At 37.1% G+C, this 22,486-nt stretch overlaps 1 protein-coding gene across 1 annotated transcript in view; it reads right to left on the reverse strand.

Moving 5' to 3' along the window:
- The window catches only part of pacrg (PARK2 co-regulated), a 259,663-nt gene that overhangs the window by 211,291 nt on the left and 25,886 nt on the right, over positions 1-22,486 (reverse strand). Inside the window, exon 2 of the mRNA XM_028818836.2 lies at positions 301-435. Coding sequence (XP_028674669.1) covers positions 301-435 — 135 coding nt within the window. The remainder of the gene's footprint in view (positions 1-300; positions 436-22,486) is intronic.

The following is a 22,486-nucleotide window of genomic DNA, read 5'->3' on the forward strand; positions in this document are numbered from 1 at the left end:
CACTGGTTTTAAAATTTAGCTTCAACATCAACAAAAAAAAAATACTGAAAAGCACATTTCATTCTTTTTACATGAATAATTCATATATTTATATGAGATAATACATATACAGTCTCAAATACAACAAACAGAACTTTAACTTTCAGTTCTTAATTATTCATATAAAATATCTTTAGCATTTTCTCACAAGAAAAATATAGATGTTTACAGTATTAAAAAAATAAAAGACTATGGTGTTTGTCAGTAATTTTTATATCTTCTTTTAATTGAACAAGGTGGGGGGGGGCAAGTAAAACTTACCTTCCAGGCAATTTTGTTCCCTTTGGTATCATGCTCCAGGGCAATGGGAAAATCCCCTCGCTCATAAAATTTTCGAAAAACCGTTGGCTTTGCTGGTCTCTCTCGAAATGCTCCTGCAGGTGGTGGTCCAACAACCTTGAAAATGTAAATATAAATACCATCATTAATGGACTGCTGAGATGAACTGAGAGGCACCAGAGCAACAGATGTAAGCATGAATAACCCTCACAGTTTCATTACACCACTTTTAGTAAGCACAATGATTACATATAACAGTGACGGACAAGCTTTCATAAATGTTATTTATCAGCACAGTGACCAAAAGTAAACATGTTCCTCATGATATGTAATTCAGCATTCAGTGGCTACTGTGTTTTCCAAAAGCAACGTGTCCCAGATCTTTGTTTTCCATTTTTAATTAGAAACATTTTTTTTTTTTAATTATAACAGAACAGCCGGCTAAAATAAGGAGGAGGGGGTGGTTGAGGACGTTAGGAGCATGCGCTGAACCTGGAAGAATTGCAATGGGAGTAACAAATGCTGCTTAGCAGTCTCAAGATTTAAAACTTTAAAATAACACCTTCTGTTCAGTATCGCTCTTGTCTTCAAAGCATTTACACATATTGTATATCCCAATGCATAACCTACATATTCAGAAGTGACCATATTACTCTTAAGAAAAGTGCTACACTGAACCTTCCAAAAATTCATAAAAAATGTGCTGTATATTGTTCTTAAAAAATTGTTGGGAGTATGTGGCAAAACAAATTATCCATATTCAATCGAAGCTTGAGAATTGCATGAGATGAGAGGGCACTCATAAAATGAGAAAATAAAATATAGAAATCTGTGTTCTGGAATTTTTATTTACATAAATCATTTTTCTTCCCTTCCTACACTACAAAGAATCTACCTGGTGAGAAATATCTGACATTTACTGAGGCATGATAACAATAATCTTTCAAATTTGCTTCAAGATTTTCTAGTTATTTCCTCAGTATGCTATTCATTTGTAGCTTTATACACATTTTCTCAGTTGAATGGTGTGAATATGCAGTCCAATGGGCACCAATTTCCTCATAGTGTAATATAATTGTCTGACATTTTAATAAGGCTTATTGTTCTAAACCATTGATACTACTGTAAAACTTCATTGCAGCTGTCAGATTGATCACCTTGGTAGTATTAACACCTTTATATTTTGATCTATATTGCATTTATTGTCACATTAGGGTCCTAGTTAATTGTTTATTCCAACACATGTTGCAATTAATTCCCTCTTCCTTAATAAAATTATATTATCTGACCAACTTTGTCTAATTCAGGATCACAGGAGTCTATACTGACAGCAAGGAGCAGAACAGAATCCTTTGCAGGGCACACTCACACTCACAACCACACATGGACAATGTTAAATTGAAAATTATCCCGACATCTCTGAAAGATGTGACACAAAAATCTAAATGTTAATTTAACATCACAAATTAGCCTAATGTGTGTGGAATATGACAGGAAAATCAAATTATCTACAGAAAAACACACAAAGACATAGAAGGAATGTGCAGACTCCACGAAGACAGTCACAGGGTGGATAATTCAAACCCAGAGCACTGGTTCAACAAGACAGCAACTGAAATCCCTTTGCCATTATAAAGAAACTGTATGTAAGTAAAAATAACACACCTAGAAAAAACCTAGGAAGAGCAAAAACAATAAACCTTACTAAAGAAATCAATATGTTCAATAAATAGGTGAGAAAATCAAAATTAAGACTCCACAATATGTCTTTATTGTGCTACTTTTAAACTATTTCAGTTTTATTTGGGGCAAGGCTATCCAATAACAGCATGCAGACACAAGCCCAAAAATTAAACTGAAGTCCCTGGAACTGTAAAGCTGCACAGTAAACACTGTGCCACCCCCTGGTACCATACCATGATATTAAAGTAAAAGTTGGCAGGGCATTTCAAATAAACTTCCCAACCTCACTCTGAATTTTCATGAGTGCACTATAACTAGAGAACTAAAAAAGTTTCTTTCCTAAGCCAACTTAGTTCAGTGGACAAAACAGAAACAAACCATGAAGAGTGGTCTAGTGTACCCACTGTAAGTCATACAAGGCTACTTTATAGTTCTACTGCTAAACAACCCAACATATTTACACACAGCAGGGAAACTGTGGAAAATCCACAAAGAGCCAAGGAAACATAATTACCTCGAGACTGATACCGAGCCAGGACTTACGGCAGTATCTCTACTAATAAGCCACAGTGTGTCTAAAAAAATTGCAATCAAAATCTATGATCCATTGAATGAACAATCTAATTAAATTACCTTCAAATATAGGAACCTTCACCGTGAACACTATTTTAAACTCACCACTAAACAAATTAATAGATGGGAGCATTGGGCGATACAAACGATAGCGCTCTCATGGATCCAGCTTCTTGGATTCACTTCCCACACCCAGTTGTCTATGTGGAATTTGTACATTATCCCTTTGCATGTATGGATTTCCCTCCCTCATACCCAAAGATGTGCAAATTAGATTAACTGGCAACTCTAAATTGGCTATATGGGTGTATGAAAGAGTCATGCCTCCTATGGACTGGCACCCCATCTAAGGCTGATTCCTGCCTTACACCAAATGCTACAATATAAGCTCTGGCCTATCATCATCATGAATTGGATTTAAGCGAGTTTAAGAATTTTATGTTTCACAAAATGCTTTATTTTCAGAAACTAAAGGAAGAACTATTTTCAAATGGTATAAGGGGGATGTGGATCATTCTTAAAACTTTCTCAAACAAAGGTATTCCACATAAAGATTGTTTGCCAGAGGCTGCATTGCAAGAATTTAGAATGGGAAGTTGGCTCACATCAGGAGATTTTATTTGATGCAGTGGATTATACAGTTTAATCATAAAAAAAAAAGTATCCTGGGTTGTTTAGTTTCAAAACCTTATATTTGGATAAGCATCTGGGTTCTGAAGAAAAATCTGACTTATGAGTCCAGTGTGGCCTTGCTAGCTGATGGATAGTCATAGCCGACACTCCCTTAAAACGGTCAAAGCAGATTTACATGAAGTGGCCAGAGATCCAGAAAACTGTGTGACTGGTAAAGGTGAAAATGTCATTTTTATAAGGTTAAAACCCTTAAGGCAGAAACATTTTGTCTACCCAAATTTTATAAAGGAAATAATATATTGCATTACAGTATTAACAATTTTAAATTTATATGCCAAATGTGTAAGTTTACTATAAAGTTATTCAAATTCTAGACATTAAATAATAAGAGGTTTATTAACTGATACTCTAGTGCTCACAACACCTATACTTACTACAAAAGACACTGTCACACATTAAATTTTGAATGAATGCAGCATTAAAAGGTCCATTTTTCTTAAACATACACTGTAAGAAAATAGACTATTGACAATGTCCAATAATTAAGAACACTCAGACAGCACCAGAACAAAGGATTGCTTTTACTGTTAGAATAGCTGAGGGTGGATGAGAAAGAAGAGAGTATGGAGAGCTGGGAAATTACAAAAATTACATGAATCTAAATTATGCCTGCACGAGGAAACCGGCATACATTTTACTTAGGGGCAGTATAATGCTTCCAGAATGATGATTCCTAATGGCCTCCTGCTATTACAGAGCAGTTCAGGAGGGGCATGCTCTTTCACAGGATACCCACATTACCTGTGCCTGACGAGTTCCTTCTCGTGTTGGTGAGAGTTCAGACTCGCCACTCCTTTTTCTGTAGGTTCTTGGCTCAAAGGGTGTTGCCCTACTACATGAAGGCAGTGATGGCAGCACCATGGCTGTTTCCTGATCTGGCCCTCCTGCCATGTGTGGAGGAAACAGCATATTATCCATTTCCAGGCCCTCGAAGAATGGTAAAGGGTCACTTGCATGGGCCATTTCCAGATCAAGAGCCTCCATAATTTGCAGTGACTGCACCCCACTTGCCATTGGCTGATTTAGGTTTTCCATACTTAGCAAAGATTGCACCTCACTGGCTAGCCCCTCCTCTAGGCTCTCCGCAAGCTGGTGTGGCTGTAGCTCTTTGGACATTTTGCATTATACTTTTCCGTTATTGGTAGTGGCAATCAATCTGATAATCAGTCTCACAATAAGAAATGAAAAACAAAATAAAAAAGTACAAATCAAATGTATAAATCAGAACCTTTTACAGCTTGTAGTCCAATCACAGGACACCATTTACATTGAAGCTTGGTATAATACTGCAACTTTTCAATAGAAAAAAAAAATAGAGTTAAAACTCAGAGAAATGAAAATGATGTCTCAATAGGTGGCAGTTTTTGTGGCAAAGGCTTTAAGAAACTGCAACCCAAGGTCATGACTATTTGCCATTGAAAGATAGAATAATTTATTACAATTCTGCATTGGAAAATGCTTTATATGCAGCTAATTGTCCCCCAGCTATAGAACATGAAACCTGAGTAAAACTGGCATACTGTAATGCAAATCTAAAGGAAACTGAACTATTGAGTATTTTGGCAGTTGGAAAAAACAGAACTACTGTCTTGGGTAAAAAGAAATGGTAATGCAATCAAGGTATGTCACTCCTTGTGTGCCTCAAGGAATGATTAAAGGTGTAATCAGGTATAAGATGGCTAATTCTCACTAATTCTTCTGTGTTTTTGTAGTTGCAGGCTATAAAAAGCTCCAACACCTAATATAGTTTTAAAAAACTACACTTTGATGGCCACTCTGACTAACTTTAAGCAACCCATGTAAACCAGAAAACTGATTTTTTTTGCAAGGTGGTATTAGATATGGTAGACTGTTAATCTACTTACTTCCATTATACATAAATTCAAAATATCAAATATAAGGGAAAATAAGAGTTACAGTATGATTTCCTCATTATTTAAAGTGCTGCTGGAAAATTACCAGAGCACACTTTTTGAAATACTTCCAAAATGGTGTGGGAGGAGAACACAATTGAGTATTTTTTGCCTAATATACAGTAGTGCAAGTCATACATAACAAAAGCGCCACAGTATTAAAATAACCCTCAAAGGAGTACATATGGGAACATTGTTTTCATATATATATGCTTTTAGTCTTAATATAACAATGGTAATATTTATATATGTGGCACAGAGGAAATGAATATCAATTTTATAATAATCGAGATAAAGCCAGAATTGTTTTTCCTGTTTGTCAATGAAAAATATATGATTGGCAAACAGGTTTCGAGGTAAAATATTTATACTCACTGATCATGGCACTGAAGAGTGGCGACATGTTGCATGTTTATTTATTAGTGTATGCAAGCAAAAACTTCACCGTAAGCTGTGTGACAATATTGAACCTATACAGTAAAAAGTATCAGCTGTGTATCAAACGTATTTGTGATGCTTTCAGGTGGTCCTACAAATGACGCACAGCACAAGAACTTAGTAATGAAAGGGTCAAACGTGTAATATAGGGTGGTCCAGATCTAATTATGCAACTTTAATGCATTGCAGGAAAACAATGCAAGACAATTGTTTGAAATATCTTGTAATAAACGAATGCAGGGCATGTTTTGCCATCTATTAGCAACAAAAAGAATTTTTTGTGAATTCTCTTGTTTGAAATATCTTGTAATAAACGAATGCTGGGCATGTTCTGCCATCTATTAGCAACAAAAAGATTTTTTTGTGAATTCTCTATGTAATAAACATAAGTTATAGCGTAATGAGAATTGCATAAATAGATCTGGACCATTCATTTTTAATTTCTATTCTATCAATTATTTAATCCATGATCGTTTCAGCCACTGCCCTCAATGTACAAAGGCAGTGCGTTTTAGCAGTAAAATAATCCTAATGTTAAAAGGAAATGGATTGTATTAAGTTACATGCGTATTACATCACAATTTGTGTTTAGCGGCCATTTTACCAGGGACTGTCAAAGATATACAGGTGCTGGTCATAAAATTAGAATATCATGACAAAGTTGATTTATTTCAGTAATTCCATTCAAAAAGTGAAACTTGTATATTAGATTCATTCATTACACACAGACTGATGTATTTCAAATGTTTATTTCTTTTAATTTTGATGATTATAACTGACAACTAATAAAAGTCCCAAATTCAGTATCTCGGAAAATTAGAATATTGCTAAAAGGTTCAATATTGAAGACACCAGGTGCCACACTCTAATCAGCTAATTAACTCAAAACACCTGCAAAAGCCTTTAAATGGTCTCTCAGTCTAGTTTTGTAGGCTACACAATCATGGGGAAGACTGCTGACTTGACAGTTGTCCAAAAGACGACCATTGACACCTTGCACAAGGAGGGCAAGACACAAAAGGTCATTGCTAAAGAGGCTGGCTGTTCACAGAGCTCTGTGTCCAAGCACATTAATAGAGAGGCGAAGGGAAGGACAAGATGTGGTAGAAAAAAGTGTACAAGCAATAGGGATAACTGCACCCTAGAGAGGATTGTGAAACAAAACCCATTCAAAAATGTGGGGGAGATTCACAAAGAGTGGACTGCAGCTGGAGTCAGTGCTTCAAGAACCACTACGCACAGACGTATGCAAGACATGGGTTTCAGCTGTCGCATTCCTTGTGTCAAGACACTCTTGAACAAGAGACAGCATCAGAAGCGTCTCGCCTTTGGACTGCTGTTGAGTGGTCCAAAGTTTTGTTCTCTGATGAAAGTAAATTTTGCATTTCCTTTGGAAATCAAGGTCCTAGAGTCTGGAGGAAGAGAGGAGAGGCACAGAATCCACGTTGCGTGAGGTCCAGTGTAAAGTTTCCACAGTCAGTGATGGTTTGGGGTGCCATGTCATCTGCTGGTGTTGGTCCATTGTGTTTTCTGAGGTCCAAGGTCAACGCAGCCGTCTACCAGTTTTAGAGCACTTCATGCTTCCTGCTGCTGACGAACTTTATGGAGATGCAGATTTCATTTTCCAACAGGACTTGGCACCTGCACACAGTGCCAAAGCTACCAGTACCTGGTTTAAGGACCATGGTATCCCTGTTCTTGATTGGCCAGCAAACTCGCTTGATCTTAACCCCATAGAAAATCTATGGGGTATTGTGAAGAGGAAGATGCAATACGCCAGACACAACAATTCAGAAGAGCTGAAGGCCACTATCAGAGCAACATGGGCTCTCATAACACCTGAGCAGTGCCACAGACTGATCGACTCCATGCCACGCCGCATTGCTGCAGTAATCCAGGCCAAAGGAGCCACAACTAAATATTGAGTGCTGTACATACTCATACTTTTCATGTTCATACCTTTCAGTTGGCCAACATTTCTAAAAATCCTTTTTTTGCATTGGTCTTAATTGATATTCTAATTTTCCGAGATACTGAATTTGGGACTTTCATTAGTTGTCAGTTATAATCATCAACATTAAAAGAAATAAACATTTGAAATACATCAGTCTGTGTGTAATGAATGAATCTAATATACAAGTTTCACTTTTTGAATGGAAATACTGAAATAAATCAACTTTGTCATGATATTCTAATTTTATGACCAGCACCTGTACATCGCTCAGTATTGGCTCAGTTAGATAAGGAAAGTTCGATGAGGTATTGCAAAAGTAAAGTCTAATCACAGACAAGAATGACAAAAATAAAATTTACCTTTCTCTTTTTGGAACACTAGTGGTAGGGCATTGATTCCTTCTCTTTTGCCGAATATATCGGTTGACTGTACTAAGTATTGCTGTTTGTGAATCATTAGCATAGCCTAGTTTTAAGTTAGGAACCCAGTCAGGGTTGACTTCATCCTGCATATATGCTGGTGCTCCTGTCAAAAAGAAGCTTTGCTGAGTTATAAGAGAATTTGCTGATTTGGAATTGAAAGCAAATGCTTCGTATTTAATTAAAAGAAACCTTTTCGATAATACAAATAATCTTTTCAAAATGGATTTACTTAAAGATAAAAACTCACTATGGAGTACAGGATGTTTTTAACATTTCATCATTACTTATCCCTATACGTATATGTTATAACTGTAGACCAGATATCAGCTTTTGATGCTGTCAGTAATCACCGTCACATTTTTTCTTAGCATAGCATTCCCGAAAGATAAACTGCAGTTTGAAATATACTTACTGCGTTTATAAAAGTACATTTGTGTGGATCTAACCAACCTGTAAGTAAATGTTCGGAACACACAACGTGCCACTCTCTGACAGTATGGTCGTTCAAGTTTTTCCGATTGATGGCTTTTAGCCAAGCTTTCCGTTAGTTCCTCGGTTTCTTTTCCTTGATTTTTACGAACCGAAGGTATACAAAAAGAAACTTAGCTTGGGTTTTTTCTTGATGCTGTTACTACAGCCTTACGAACCGAAGGTATACAAAAGAAACATAACTTAGGGTTTTTCTTGCTGCTGTTACTACAGCCAAACACACAACAGTCGATAGTTAAGGTCGTCCAACTCGTTCCCCGGTAAAATGGCCGCCGCCTCGTTTTCATTTATGCGTACTGTACTTTGATAATGACGTCAGCTTAATACAACCCATTGGCAATCTCATTATTTGACCTTCTTTGAACCAATATCAGTAGAATCTAAGTATTTTAAGTACTGGCGTCAACTCACTACCAGCTGCCACTGGCACCTGAATACTAAAGCTGAAAGGGGACTGGTGGCAGCCTGATGTATACCTAACTCTGAACAACATTCCCAATTACAAATAACGAGGCTGCACATTACTAACAAAAACCCGAGAAAGCCTAAGCCGCTTACGCTTCGCATTCGTTACATATATTCAAATACTTGCAAGTATGCACCGGCAATATGTAAAAACATAACGTTAATCTTTACAGTACAAAAAAAAATCTGTTTCATCAAACACGCACCTATTTGTATACTGTAGGTCTCTACAATGCTAGCACTTGCCTGCTCGGCTTAATAGCCGGCTTCAGTATCATGTGAGATGTTCAACGCGGGACTTTTATAGTCACTCGACAGTGACAGCTTGAAGGGCGGAGTCAGCTGGTTCAAGACCTTCCCGCCCAAGCTTCCGGTTCGCGCCAAGATTGGCAGACTAGTGCTTGGGCGCTGCATTTCAACTGATAATGGTAAGACTTTCTTCTGATTTAAATTATAAAATGATCAACGTATTAATCGGTCTTTTCGATTGTAAAGCATATTAATTAGGACGTCCTAAGCTGCACTTTCGCTGTATTTTATTTCAATTGGGTAGCGGAATGAGTCACCCTGCCAATTCACAGACTCCGCGCGCGTCCGTTATCCGTGTCACGTTCGGTGCAGAAGGCATTCTTCTTGTTTAACTAAAGTAGCGGTTCTCAAACTGTGGGACTGGGGGCGCGAAGTAACAAAAAAGGGGGCGCGAATGTTGCCATATGTAGCGTAATTTCGCTATTCGTAGGGAAATTTTAAACTTGTAGCGGTGTATCGGCAGCAAAAAAAATATGGGAATAAATTTTATCAGGGTTTCAGAAAAACGTTAGGGGGGCACAATTAAAACTGTTAAGAAAACTCGGGTCGCAAATACTAATTAAAGGTTGAGAAACGCTGATCTAAAGGATAGATTGGCGATTATAAGGGGTGGTGACGATAATACGAGTGTGCCTACAATGGACTGGCACCGTGTCCAGGGTTGCATCTTATGTTGTTCTTACTTCTTTCCCCAGGTAGAACACAGGCTCCTGACGACTCTAAATGGGGTTAAACTAATCTGAGAGTGTTATGTTTTCTTAAATTAGCTGGCACATTCGACATGTCCGTCAGCTGCAAAGCTCTAAAAAAAGTTTTTTTTTTCGTATTGAAGCCATTCTTAACCTCACATTGCTAGAGGGGGCCAACGCCTATCTCAGCAGCACTGAGCTGCAGGCAGACACCAGTGCTAAATGGCACAACAGTTCACCATAGGGTTCGCTCAGTCACTCACTCACACACAGCCAATTTAGAGTCGCCACTTAGCCTAACCAGCACATCTTTTGGGGATGCATGAAGAAAAATTCCCAAGGAAAAGTCCCACTAAGCTAGGCTGGCAGTCCAATTCTGTGCTATCGATGCATGTGTCCATTTGTGTTAGGGGACAAAGTTAACTTGCAGAATGGTTTTGTGTATTTTGTGATCAAGAAAAAGTGTTGTGTCAGGGTTGACTCCTGGCTTGCAACCAGATAAGGTTTGCATTGCGGCACCCACCTCAGAATCCCAAATTGGGACCCGAGTGCAGCCGTGCAATGGGAGACACCTCAGCACCACACTAGTTTGAATGGAATAGAACAGTGTGAGGTTTTTTTTTACAGTGGCTGGAGTGCCACTCCTGCCACCAATCCCCAAATTTTTCCCTTGCAAGTTGGAGGACTTGCTTGCAGGGCTGGATGCAGGTTAACATCATACCCAAGAAGGAGCAATTGCACATTAAAAAATAAGAAATCAAATAAAGCAGCTTGACAATAATAAAATGTTGTGATTTTTAAAATGCATGTTTATTACACCCAGGGGTGACATGGTGTGGTCCCACTGATGCGGCACAGCACCAAAGAACGAGGTCCTGAATCACAGCCATGCTATTCTCCTTGTGGAGTTTGCATCTCCATCTCGCATGTGCTTTTTCCCCCGGTTATTTTGGTTGTCCACTGGCATACCAAGAATGACTTTTAGTGATTGTGGGTGTGTATTTGAGTGCACCATGCCATAGCTTGGCATCACATTAAAAGTTAACCTTTGTCAAGAATCAGAAATTAGATTACACAGTTTTGCTAAATGGAAGGATGACATGTTTTTTAACCTGCTAATATTTACTTACTGTACATTTAATAAAGCAAGTTTTGAAGAAGAATATCAATTTATGGCTAATACTAACTCGAAAATATAAATATAATTTATTGATAGGATAATTTTTAATCTGAGTTCCAGACAGGACTGAGTATGAGGTAGAAGCAAGCCCTGGGCACCTTTACTGGTCATCAAAGAAGAACATATATGCTGCTAAATGTAGAAGGAAATGTTGTAATTCAAATATCAATCTTGTTATAACTGAATATAATTTGTTTATTATCTAATAAATAACTGTTCACCCACACACAAAAAAGTACCTTTTGACATTTTACAGAATGAAAAAATCAACATCTAAATACAGCATATACTAACTAAAGTTTTTTTAATCTACTTTTTCTACACTTTTAAGCTTCATGTACCAATGCCTGTCCTAGCAGCACTGAATATAAAATTGAAATGAACATTGGACGAGGTACCAGTAAAGTTTTCTCTGGAAAGTAATAAAATACTGTGATTTTGGTACTGGTTATATACTGTATGTTTCATATTTACATAATGTTATTTTTCTGTATTTGGTAAAGATTTGAATTAGATAAAAAGGATTATTTTTTTAAGCATAAAAATCTTAAAACTGAAAAGATAATTCCAATAATGAAACATAACATTAGATATTTAATGCAAGTTCCTTCGTTCATTTCTTTTAAAATCTAGTTTGTCAGATTTTGCTCTAACATTTCTTCCATAATTTTTTTTCAATCAATATACTGTATATATGAATCAATTTTACAAATCAGTATTTTCTTTGACTGGAGGCTGTTCCTATCCTGGTGTAAGGCAGGAACCAAGCCTAGATGAGATACCAATCCATCAGAGCATACACTCACTTGCACATCCATATACAGTGAAACAGATCCAATTTAGAGGCATAAATCGAGCTAACTAGCATAAGTGTGGGTTATGAGGGGTACGTCAACTACCAATAGAAGAAAGAAACAAGCAGAGAAAACATCTAAACTGTATACAGGCAGTGAATCAAACCCAGTGTTATATCTTAGCCAGGGTGGGCATTCTAGTGGGCATTTTTGGAAGTGATTTTGCTACTTACATACTTTGGGACTCCTGGTCATAACACCCAGGGTCCAGAAGTTTTGTGCCAGTTGTACTAAGTATTGCTTTTCATATTAAGCAACATACTTAATATGTGTCAGCATCGTTAACCACCACACTATAAACAGTGTGGGGCAGTATGCTTAAAGCATAACCTATGTGTGCATGTTGCGCTGAGTCAACGTGACTCTAACATAACAGGTAAATAGATATCAATGACTTCTTAGGAAAGTCCACAACTGTAAGGCACTGGTTATGCTTAATTAGAATTTTTGTGAGTTGTATTAAGATTTTTTAATTTCTAAGAAAGAATGTTCTATTTCACAGTTTTTGTTTAGAATTTGTGTTGAAGATGTGATGGCTTTTGTATCTGAGTTGGGCATTAGTACAACTCAGTGTCTTTTCTTGGTGTGCAGTACATTGTGTGTGACATCATAGAAGCCATTTTCATAAAAGAGATTTGGACTATAGCAGACCATCTGAACTTTGTTCAAAGTAATAAGGCTTTTGAGTATGAAATGTATTTAAGTAAGACTTAAGAGCTTTGAGTCTTGTTTTTATTTCTCTGATAACAACACTAGGTCTTCATTTATTTTATGTACCAAACTGCCCTCCTGCTGTCTCCTCCCCCTGCTTTTCCAGTTTAAAAAGAAATCTCTGTCTGATAAATTAAAAAAAAATGAAAAATTAATTTCTATGGAAAGACCCAAACATATTTCTGTAGCAACCAAAATATTAAATGATACACCCTCTTTGAATAAAAACTTCAAGTCCACTCTGTGTGCACCTGGCCTGGCTATGGAGGGTATAGTGAGGCCAAGGAGACTGGTAAATTAGGCCCACTCGGGATGTATCTGTCAAGCACTTATGAAAACAAACTGCTAGAATAACCCTATTAGTATAACACATCCATGCACTGACACATTATTCTGATTGTGAGAATCAGTATATCAAATCAATTCAAATGGGGATTCTCAGAGTGGCAAGGCATAGGTACAACACAGGTGATCCATCATGTAGACTGGAAGGCAAGTCTCAATAGACATCTGAGCTGCTCTAAAAACCTTTGATGGATGTTTAGAAAACGGCTGTCAGTGTAAAGTCAGCTCCAATGATGGCAGCATTTGTTTATGTCCAAAAATGTGAAGGGGTGTGTTATACAGAAATTCAAACTGAGAAAGCAGCAGTTAGAGAAACCATAAATTACAAATTCTGAAAGAAAAAACTTAAACTGTAGATTAACACAATTTATTACATCCCTTTTTAAAGGAGAATATAAATCAATGAATATAAAATATAGACAAATAATGCATGAAACCAAAACAAATGGTCTTGTCATCAGCGCTTGAAAAAAATTTTCCTCTGTGAACCTTTTTTATTTTTGCAGTTTCATAGAGACTAATGGGATAGTAGCAAAATATACCCGAGCAATACACTACAACAGAAAAGCATTCCTAGAAACATCAAGAGATTTAAATGTAGAGTGACATTATCAACAAAGTAACACCTTCTCCCACTGACCAGTTCCCCCCAAACCGTCCCAACTGCATAAACAACTCTTACCAAGTAGTATGGGCAGTAATGGGTCCACTTCTGACCACCAGAATGGGGTGTCCATAATTGATGACCAAGTAAGGTGACAACTGAAAGCTCGAAAGCTGCAGGATCAGATGGAGTTGGTCCTCAAATTTGTAAGGTCTGTGCTGACCAACTTTGTGGTATCCTCTGTTACCTGCTCAGTCTGTCACAGAGGTTCCAAAAAGTGCCACTGCTGTGGAAAATATCCTGTACTATTCCACTTTCAGAGAAGGCAGGTGTCTTTTCACCAAATTACTACTTAACAGTGGCTCTTATATGTCACATTATGAAGACCTTTAAGAGGCTGTTCCTGAACTATATGAGTCATCTTGTGAAACACCACTTGGGATCACTGCAGTTTGCCTTTTGAACAAGGACTGGAGTATAAGATGCAATTATCTATCTGCTCCACAAGTCTTATTACCATCTGGACAAAGCTGGCAGGACTGTGAGTGCCTTCAATAGCATCCAGCCATCCCTACTTAGGAGTAAGCTCAGAGAATGCAAGATGAGCCCATGGTGACCTTGATAATGGACTGTCAGGCAGACCACAATTTGTAATGCTCAAGGACTATGTCTCTGAAGTGGATATGAGTAATACTTAATTACCCCCAAGAACATCAGTGTCTCTTTTTCTCTTTGCCCTGAACACCTCAAACTATAAATATGACACTAGGCCATGTCACAATGTAACAGCATGATTGTCTAGAATGAGTTAGGTCACCACTCCTAGTCCTTCCATGTCTGTTGATATGCAGCATTTACAGCTGTCATATGATAGACAGGTATGGAAACTAAATTAGAATTTGGTTGGTATTTTGCCTGAGTCCCAAACCTTTGCAAAAGCCCATCTCGAGTTCCCCTTCTTAAACTATTTGTTTTATTTTTCTAGTGCTCTTTTGTTTGTACACCTTTTTGAGATCTGTCTGGTGTTTATATAGTACATATTTGAATTTCCTGTTTTTGACCTTCTTTGATTTTGTATGGTGTTTTTTGGATTTTTTTCCTTTTTGGATTAGTTCACTGAAACCCTTATTTTATTCATGTATGGTCTTCTGTCATTTTTTGGACACATGATTTTTAAAGTCAGTCATGGGGCCCCCTGTGGCTGCATGTTTTTCATACAGCTAATTTCATCTTTTAAATGTTCTTATACCTTAATTAAACTAAACCAAGCTGTTTTTCCCAGTTTCTACATTTCCTTGTGTCAGTTCAGTAATTAGACTGGTAATGCTAAAAAATTTTCTGAGTAGAACATTTATATGTCTTTGACGAGGATGAATGCATTCTTTTCATCTTGCTTTTTGATATTTTGTTCTTTTCAGTTTTCTGGTTATTCAAGCCATTGTTTATTGATATGCACACAAGTGGTTAGCACTGAAGTAGGTGCTGCATTCATTGTCATTCATCTATGTTTGGTCCATTTTGTCATTAGTTGTGAGTATTCAGATGCAAAAATTGTCAAATTCCACAAAAATATAATTAAAAAGAAAATGATAAAACAGAGTTCAGCACATAAAGCTAAATATTTCTTAAAAACGTAAATCTCACACTAATACACTTTTATGTATGCAAAATAAGAGAAAGAAATATAAATAAGTAAAAGTAAAAATGATTAATTGTGAAAAACCTGCACACACAAGGGGACCCCAGGATTGCACTTGAAAATCACTACTTTGGATTACGGACTTGCTTACGTAAATTTAATCAGAAGTGTCTGTTTTGTCAATAGCTTGCCCTGATTTTCAAGTTAATTTTGGTATGTGCAGTCGGCTGTGTTGTATGGTGCTGCATATATTACAGCATATTTCAGCTTGCTTTTGCTTCCTAAAGTGGTGAAACAAAGGGCTGTATCTATGGGTTTGGTGAGACCTCACAAACTTGACAATGACAAGCAAATTTTAGAGCAAGACTAAACAAAAGGCATGTAAAGGCATTTCTTACAAACTAGATAAACCTCATTGTAAAAATAAGATGGTGGTAGGATACAAACCAGACTGTGTTACTGTCAGCAGTTCTCAGGTAAGACAAAACTCTTTGATGCATAATCATTTTTAACAACAAATTGTACACTTTGTGTCCTAAAATTAAACAAAATAGATTATTTTGCATTAATTAGGAGAAGGTGAATTGTTTTAATGCATAACATGCAGCTGGTAATAAATGCAGACAGCACTCATTGCACACAAGTAGATGATCCACAAGATAAAATGCATTTAAAGGTTACAACATGGACACTGATATGCTTTCAGCCGAGACAGGCTTATCTCTGTAACTGAGATACAAATACAAAAAGGACCACGACTCTGTGAAAAGAAGAAAAAAAATTTGCAGACCTAAAAGGGCCACCCTTTGCTTTTTTGTGTTACAGATAAAATCTGAATATGAACCTGTTAGGCAAAACAGCAATAATCAGATCAAAGTGCAGGCTAACATCCCATAGTTCATGTATTTTTTATTATTATGCAGCTCCAGGTTACTTTGAAGAACAAAATCTTGCACTATCATTTAGAACAATGGCTTAAAGTGAAGAAAAAGCTCAACTCAAGGCCATTATCTTTCAGAATCAACACATTTCAGCAGGTTTCCATGGGTAGAAAAACTGGCGGCCCAGCATGGTTTCTGTTCAGAGCAAAGCTCAGAAAAAGAAATGTTAAGTTCACACAGAGGTAAGATTACAAGGAGGTTTAACACCTTAGACTTTGAGTTTCAGCAAGTAGTAGTGATCTCAAACTAATGGCAGGGTGCAGCTAACATGGATCGTTATAAAAAGTTACAATATTATTATAATATTGCTATAAAAATATATATTATATATAACCAGTAACGGCGTACTGAACGATAACATGCAGTGAATACACTTGGCTTGAGCATTCATAGTTTTCATTCTCTTTCTCTGCACGTTTAGCATTCATTTGCTCAGAGGTTGATGCGCTTGCTGCTTACTGAGCAGCTCTTCTTTTCTCCACCCTAGTGGCCCGCTACTTCTCTTCTTTCGTCGGCATCTTTTCTCGTTAAAACTTATTAAGTTAGTTTTTGTGTTGGAATTACTTAGTATGTTTTCTTTAATTTTTCACTTAAGCTGGCACTTAAGTCTTCAATCTGCCTCAAGAATGATTAAAGATATGCAGAGGTAGAGGAAGTGACCGCAAAGGTGGTCAGGAATGAGAACGATGCACGTACTCATGCGCCACCCTGCTGCACGCTGCCGAGAGTTGATTCTACAATAAAATAAAAAGAGTAATAAAAATCATCACCCCGAAAGCGGATAGTAGACGTCATGTAGTATATGTGTACCAAATTTCAGGTCAATAGGTGAAACGGTTTGCGAGCTACAGGTGATTTAAAATCCTGGACAGACAAACGAACAACCACGGTAGCGTAATATACATAAAGATTATATATATTGTATATAATATTGCTTTAAAAAGTATGAAAATGTATGCATAGCCTGACATTCAGGTGCATTTGTAGACTTGAGTAGCTAGTTTGAAGGTTGGAGCATTTTTCAGTTTTCTAATCATTTCATCAAAGAGTTATTACAGTTTTGTTTACTGAACAGTGTGTAATACAAATAATAATAGAATGTAATTACATGCATAGTAGTGTGCATAAAATAGGTGTTTAATATAATTCTACAATGTCATGTGGCCAAAATTGCTTTCATAGACAACGGATTCCAACCCCACTAATGAAAAGATTCCTGTGCTGTTGCTAGCTGTTGGATGTGGAGAGATCTGTGGGAAATTGTAGTTCAAATGTATTAAACCTAAATGTTTTCAAAGAAGAATCCAATGGAGTTTTAAAATCTGTGTTTACATCTCACACAAAAATTGTTGGCAGGATCCAAACATGTTAGACAGTGGATCACTGTGGCACTTTACTGACCAACTGCAGTGTCAGAGAAGAATTGAATCATTATAATCTGTAGATAATGAAACTGTGAAGTTGTTTTTAGTGTTACTGAGAAATGTGTACTCAGAAGTACTGAGTACACATTTAGTCACGGTAACATAAACAATCACTGAGCCATCTTTCATACATCTACTAAATAATAAAACATGTCTGTGTGTGTGTACTGTCTCTTAGAGCAGTCTGATTGTTGAGTTTGGCTTTAGGATGCAATTGGTCAGTTTGACTTTGGTGACTTGATCAAAAGAGAAGTGTGACTGTTTGACACACAAGGAGGAGAAACAGTACAGGAAGCACGGTGAGAGAGTGGCCTTTAAATACAGGAAATATAAAAAGCAAGAGGGTGCCACCAAAAATAATGTCAGAGTTTGAGAAGCAGGCGTTACAGGAACATACTTGAGTGTGAGAGTGCTGGTGAAGAGACTTGCAGACACACACAAGTACAGAGGAAAGGCACTGAAGGTACACGTAGGGCAAGGGATAGCAAATATTCTTAAGTTATTTTGTTACCTGTCTTTGAGAGGTAGTGTGGCAAGTTTCTACATAAGTTAGGTTGTTCTTATTTTTTACTTTTATGGATGTGAACATCATGTGACCAACTTTAATTTCAATTTAGGAGAAGTGAACAGCCGTGACTGAGGTTCACGCAAGACATCACACAGCTGCATAGATGAACACTGGTTGGGGCTGAGATAGAATTAAACTGTTAGTTTATACCCGGCCTATTCAAATGGAGGCCCAGCTTATGGTTCTACCAGATGCACAGAGAAAAATACATTTTACAAATCTTCAGTAATTTCTATAGTAGTAGTAACTGCAGCGTTGTTGTTGTGTGTCTACAAGTAATTGTAGTAGTCTATGGAACTGCGACAGCCTATTTAAGGAGCTGCTTCTCCGAGGGAATCTCTTCCTGTTCTTTTACCATTCACTCCCCTCTCACCCTGATCCTGTATCTCAGCTCTCTTTAAGGAGATGCCCTGAGTCCTCATAAAGTGTTTTGCTCAAGACAACATCCCATGCAGTAGCGAGACATATCACAATATCAACACACATGTGGTGATTTAAAACAAACCTATGTTCCCTCAGTGTGCTCTAGATGTTGTATTCATGTGTGTTAATAACTGTTATCGCTTGTTGTAGGTTTGTGCACTCATAGCTTTGATACCGCTGAGAGTTCTTTTTTATTCTGTTAAATGCACTTTGTGATATGCTTGGGTCATATATGTGCAGTGGTGTAATCGTTTCACTGCTGTCTCAAAATAAAAAGACCACAGGTTTGCGCCCTGAGTGAGTTGCAAAGTATTTTAAGCAGTGAGAAAAACCTGTAAATATAAAAAAATATTCTTATTATATGATGAAAATATTTATTTTATTTCAAAAGGGAAACAAATGTAATTGCGAATATTGTACACTTTTTTTGATTTTACGCACTTTTGAGATGTGCATGGGTCAGATGTGTGCAAAATGTTTATTTTATTTCAAAAGGGAAACAAATGTTATTGCTAATACTGTGCGCTGTTTTTTTTTTGTGCACTTTGAGATGTGCTTAGGACAGATATGACCAAAATGTTTATTTTTGTATTTCAAAAATGGAAAACAGGTATTGCTACTACCTCAGATTGTGTTCAGTTATAAGTTTTTATTGTTTTTTAGTGCACTTTGCACTTTTTGATGTGTTTGTGTCAGATGTGACCAAATTTAAAAGGGAAACAATAAATAAACATTACTTGTTTATCAATACATTCATTTGTGATGGTTTAACCTTTATCATTACCTGCTGCTTACCGGCCACTGAAAATGTCTGGCCCAGTTATAATTCTTGGTTTGAAAATCTGGCCCAACTGAATTTGTAATTGAATGTCCCTGGTATATGCTGAGACTTACCCCAGCATTCTGGTAAATGGGAAAGTGCTTACTTTGTATGGAGAAGATTAAATAAATTAATAAACTATTATATTGCATATTTAAATACATCATTATTAGCAAATGTTATAAATACATATCTAATGTCATACCTTTGTAATATGGTAATACTCAGTCATCCAACCCCACCCATCTACATCTGACCCAGCCGCATCCTGCTGTAATGTGGATTTGCTTCAGTGCTCACAACTGTAGTTTAACAGCAGTGGCTGCTGAGTGAGTAAAAAAAAAACATTCAAAATATACAAGTTGAAGTAATTGTTGTCAAAGTAACGTTGAAATAGGAAACTAATTTTCAGTTTGAAGTTGCACAAAATGTTTTACTGATTAGTTCACTAATGGGCCGGAGTTTGCTTTTCAATAGAAGATTTTGGAATTTCAAAAATGTGTACAGTGCATTGAATTTGAGATATCTCAAGAAACAAATTTCTTGAACGATAAGTCTGTTAAATTTCAACAAAATCTGTCCACTGACAGCCAGGTTGTTTCATGCAGTGTTTATCCAAGGCGACTTACCACATTTATGATATAATTGGTTACATTTTTTTTGCTTTTCCAATTGAAGCACAGGCGGGTCAAGTGACTTGCTTGTGGTCGCACAGTGTCAGTAGGGGAATTTGAACGCACAACATCAGAGATTGAGGTCCAAAGCCTTAACCACTACACCACGCCGCCTGCTCTAGCATTTAGGTGCTTGTCACATTTTATGTGAATGCACCTAATAAAGGTAAAGGTCTCATTTCAAGGGTGGCATAATGGTCAGTTGCTATTGCCTTAGGTATCCGGAATGCTGGAGTCAAATCCCATGCCTTATTGTTATCTGTATGATGGTCTGTGTGGGTTTTTCTCCTGTATCCCAAAGACATTCATGTTAAGTTTATTGATGGCTCTAAATTTGTCCATCGTAAGTGGGTACTGCATGTGTGTCTCAGTGAGCTGTGCATTAGGGAGGCATTCCAACCAAATATGTAAATGATGGATGACAGAGGTAAATTAAAACCTTTATAGGACATAGTATGTGTGGTGGGGGTTTATAAGCAGTACAGACTAAATAAGCACATCCAGTTTTAGAAAACAATAGACAAAGGGATGTGAATTTCAATTAGCAGTACTTGTATATCACAGCCTTGTTTACTCTTAAGTCTATCCAAAGTTTGTTACCTTTTGGTGTGAGACTCTTTTCCCTGTCACTTCCACAAATGACAGACTGTGAGCTTATGATCCCAAGTATAATGTCAGGTTGAAGGCTATAAGGATAATAAAATGGATCTAGGTTATGAATGGTTGTTGTAACATTGAAGGTAGGCGTCTGAATGGGAGAGAGGCAGATTATTGCTGGATTGATAAGCGTGTGTGTGTTTTAACAGAATCCATGGAGATGGCATTATCCAGCTGCACCTAGCCTCTTGGCAGGCCCTGGCCCCTTGCTGCGCTACTAAGGCTCTCTTCATTAACAATGCTGAAATGGCAGGCTTTACGTTGCATTTCCTTTGTATGCAGAAGGGAACGGAAAGGATTAAATTAGGGGAAGTTTGTTTATAGTTATCATCATCTTTTTGTGCATCTTTAATTTAACTACAATTACAATTAATGCAAGGCTTAGTATGTACATCACGGCTGCAAATCCATACACTGCTAATCACTGCTCTGCCAAAATTATAATCACAGACAAAAAAAAAAGTTAGTATTCAAGAGGTTAATCCAATTCTAATCTTAATGAAATCCATTACATTTTCTTTTTTATTTTAGCAAAATATAAAAAGGTTCAGCTTAATTGCTTTCCCTTTAATATCCTGCCTAAAACCTCCTGAAGGCCTTTTTCACTCTGTGTGGTTAGCTGAATCATTTTCTGTGTCACTGATGTTTAGAGAAGAGCAAAAGCTTCAGCGAGGAAAGAAATAGAGAATTGTGAATGGCAGCTGGCTTGGCATTGCTGCCCAGCCTGCAGGAAAGAGTTCGAGGAGACGCACGAACACAGGCTTTTGTTACAGCTCATTTGCGACGTTCTTATTTTGTTTCCTGCATAATGATTAGCTGAGCCATTATTCTTAAGCACTGAAAATATCTCCTTACTGGCGGTCCCGCATGCTGATTAAATGTAATCATTTTTTTTCAATGCTTAAAATAATCAGAATGACAAAGAGAAACCATCCAGGCATTTCTGAACACACTTAAGGAACACAAGCCTACACTAGCAGTTTACAAGGTGGGTACCATCCCTAGAGGTGGCATCCATACACACTAAACAGTGCTAGTTCAGAATGGCCAACTAACAAAACATGCACATCATTGGAAACAGGAAAAAAGCAAGCATGTTGTCCTGCTGGCACTTTTAAATTGCCTCAATGTGATTGTAAATGGCAAAGACCATCAGTCTAAAGCAGATTTCTAACTTTTACTTGTTTCTGCTCAACCCTGGAATTCTAAACTAGATAGGCCAATGCAGAAAAAGTGGGTGGGAATTATATTCATCCATTTATTGAATCCAGATGTAATGTCATAGAAAGCAACAGCCAACCTTGGCAGTATTAGAAATAATACTAGAGGCAGCACCAAGCCACTACAGGGCACACTCAGTTATTTCAACATGAAGCTGACCCATACATCTTTGGCATTTTGCAGAAAACTGGGGTTACTGATGAAATTTCACATTTACACTCCACACAGACAGTGATTGTTCCAGGATTCAAACAGTAAAGGAACAATGAGGCAGAACTGCCCCATCTTGTTCCCCGATTATCGGGCAGATCTGTGACTTGGCAACCTTAAGTGCTATTCAACTACAGAAATATAATTTATTTTTACTATTTAAATATGACATGAGACTGATAGTCAATCAACCGAAATATTTATTTTTACTATTTAAAGATGATACAAGACTGATAGTCAATCAATCATTGTCTATAAAGCAACCTATG

The sequence above is a fragment of the Erpetoichthys calabaricus genome, chromosome 14 (assembly GCF_900747795.2).
Source record: "Erpetoichthys calabaricus chromosome 14, fErpCal1.3, whole genome shotgun sequence".
Taxonomy (NCBI): Eukaryota; Metazoa; Chordata; class Cladistia; order Polypteriformes; family Polypteridae; genus Erpetoichthys; species Erpetoichthys calabaricus.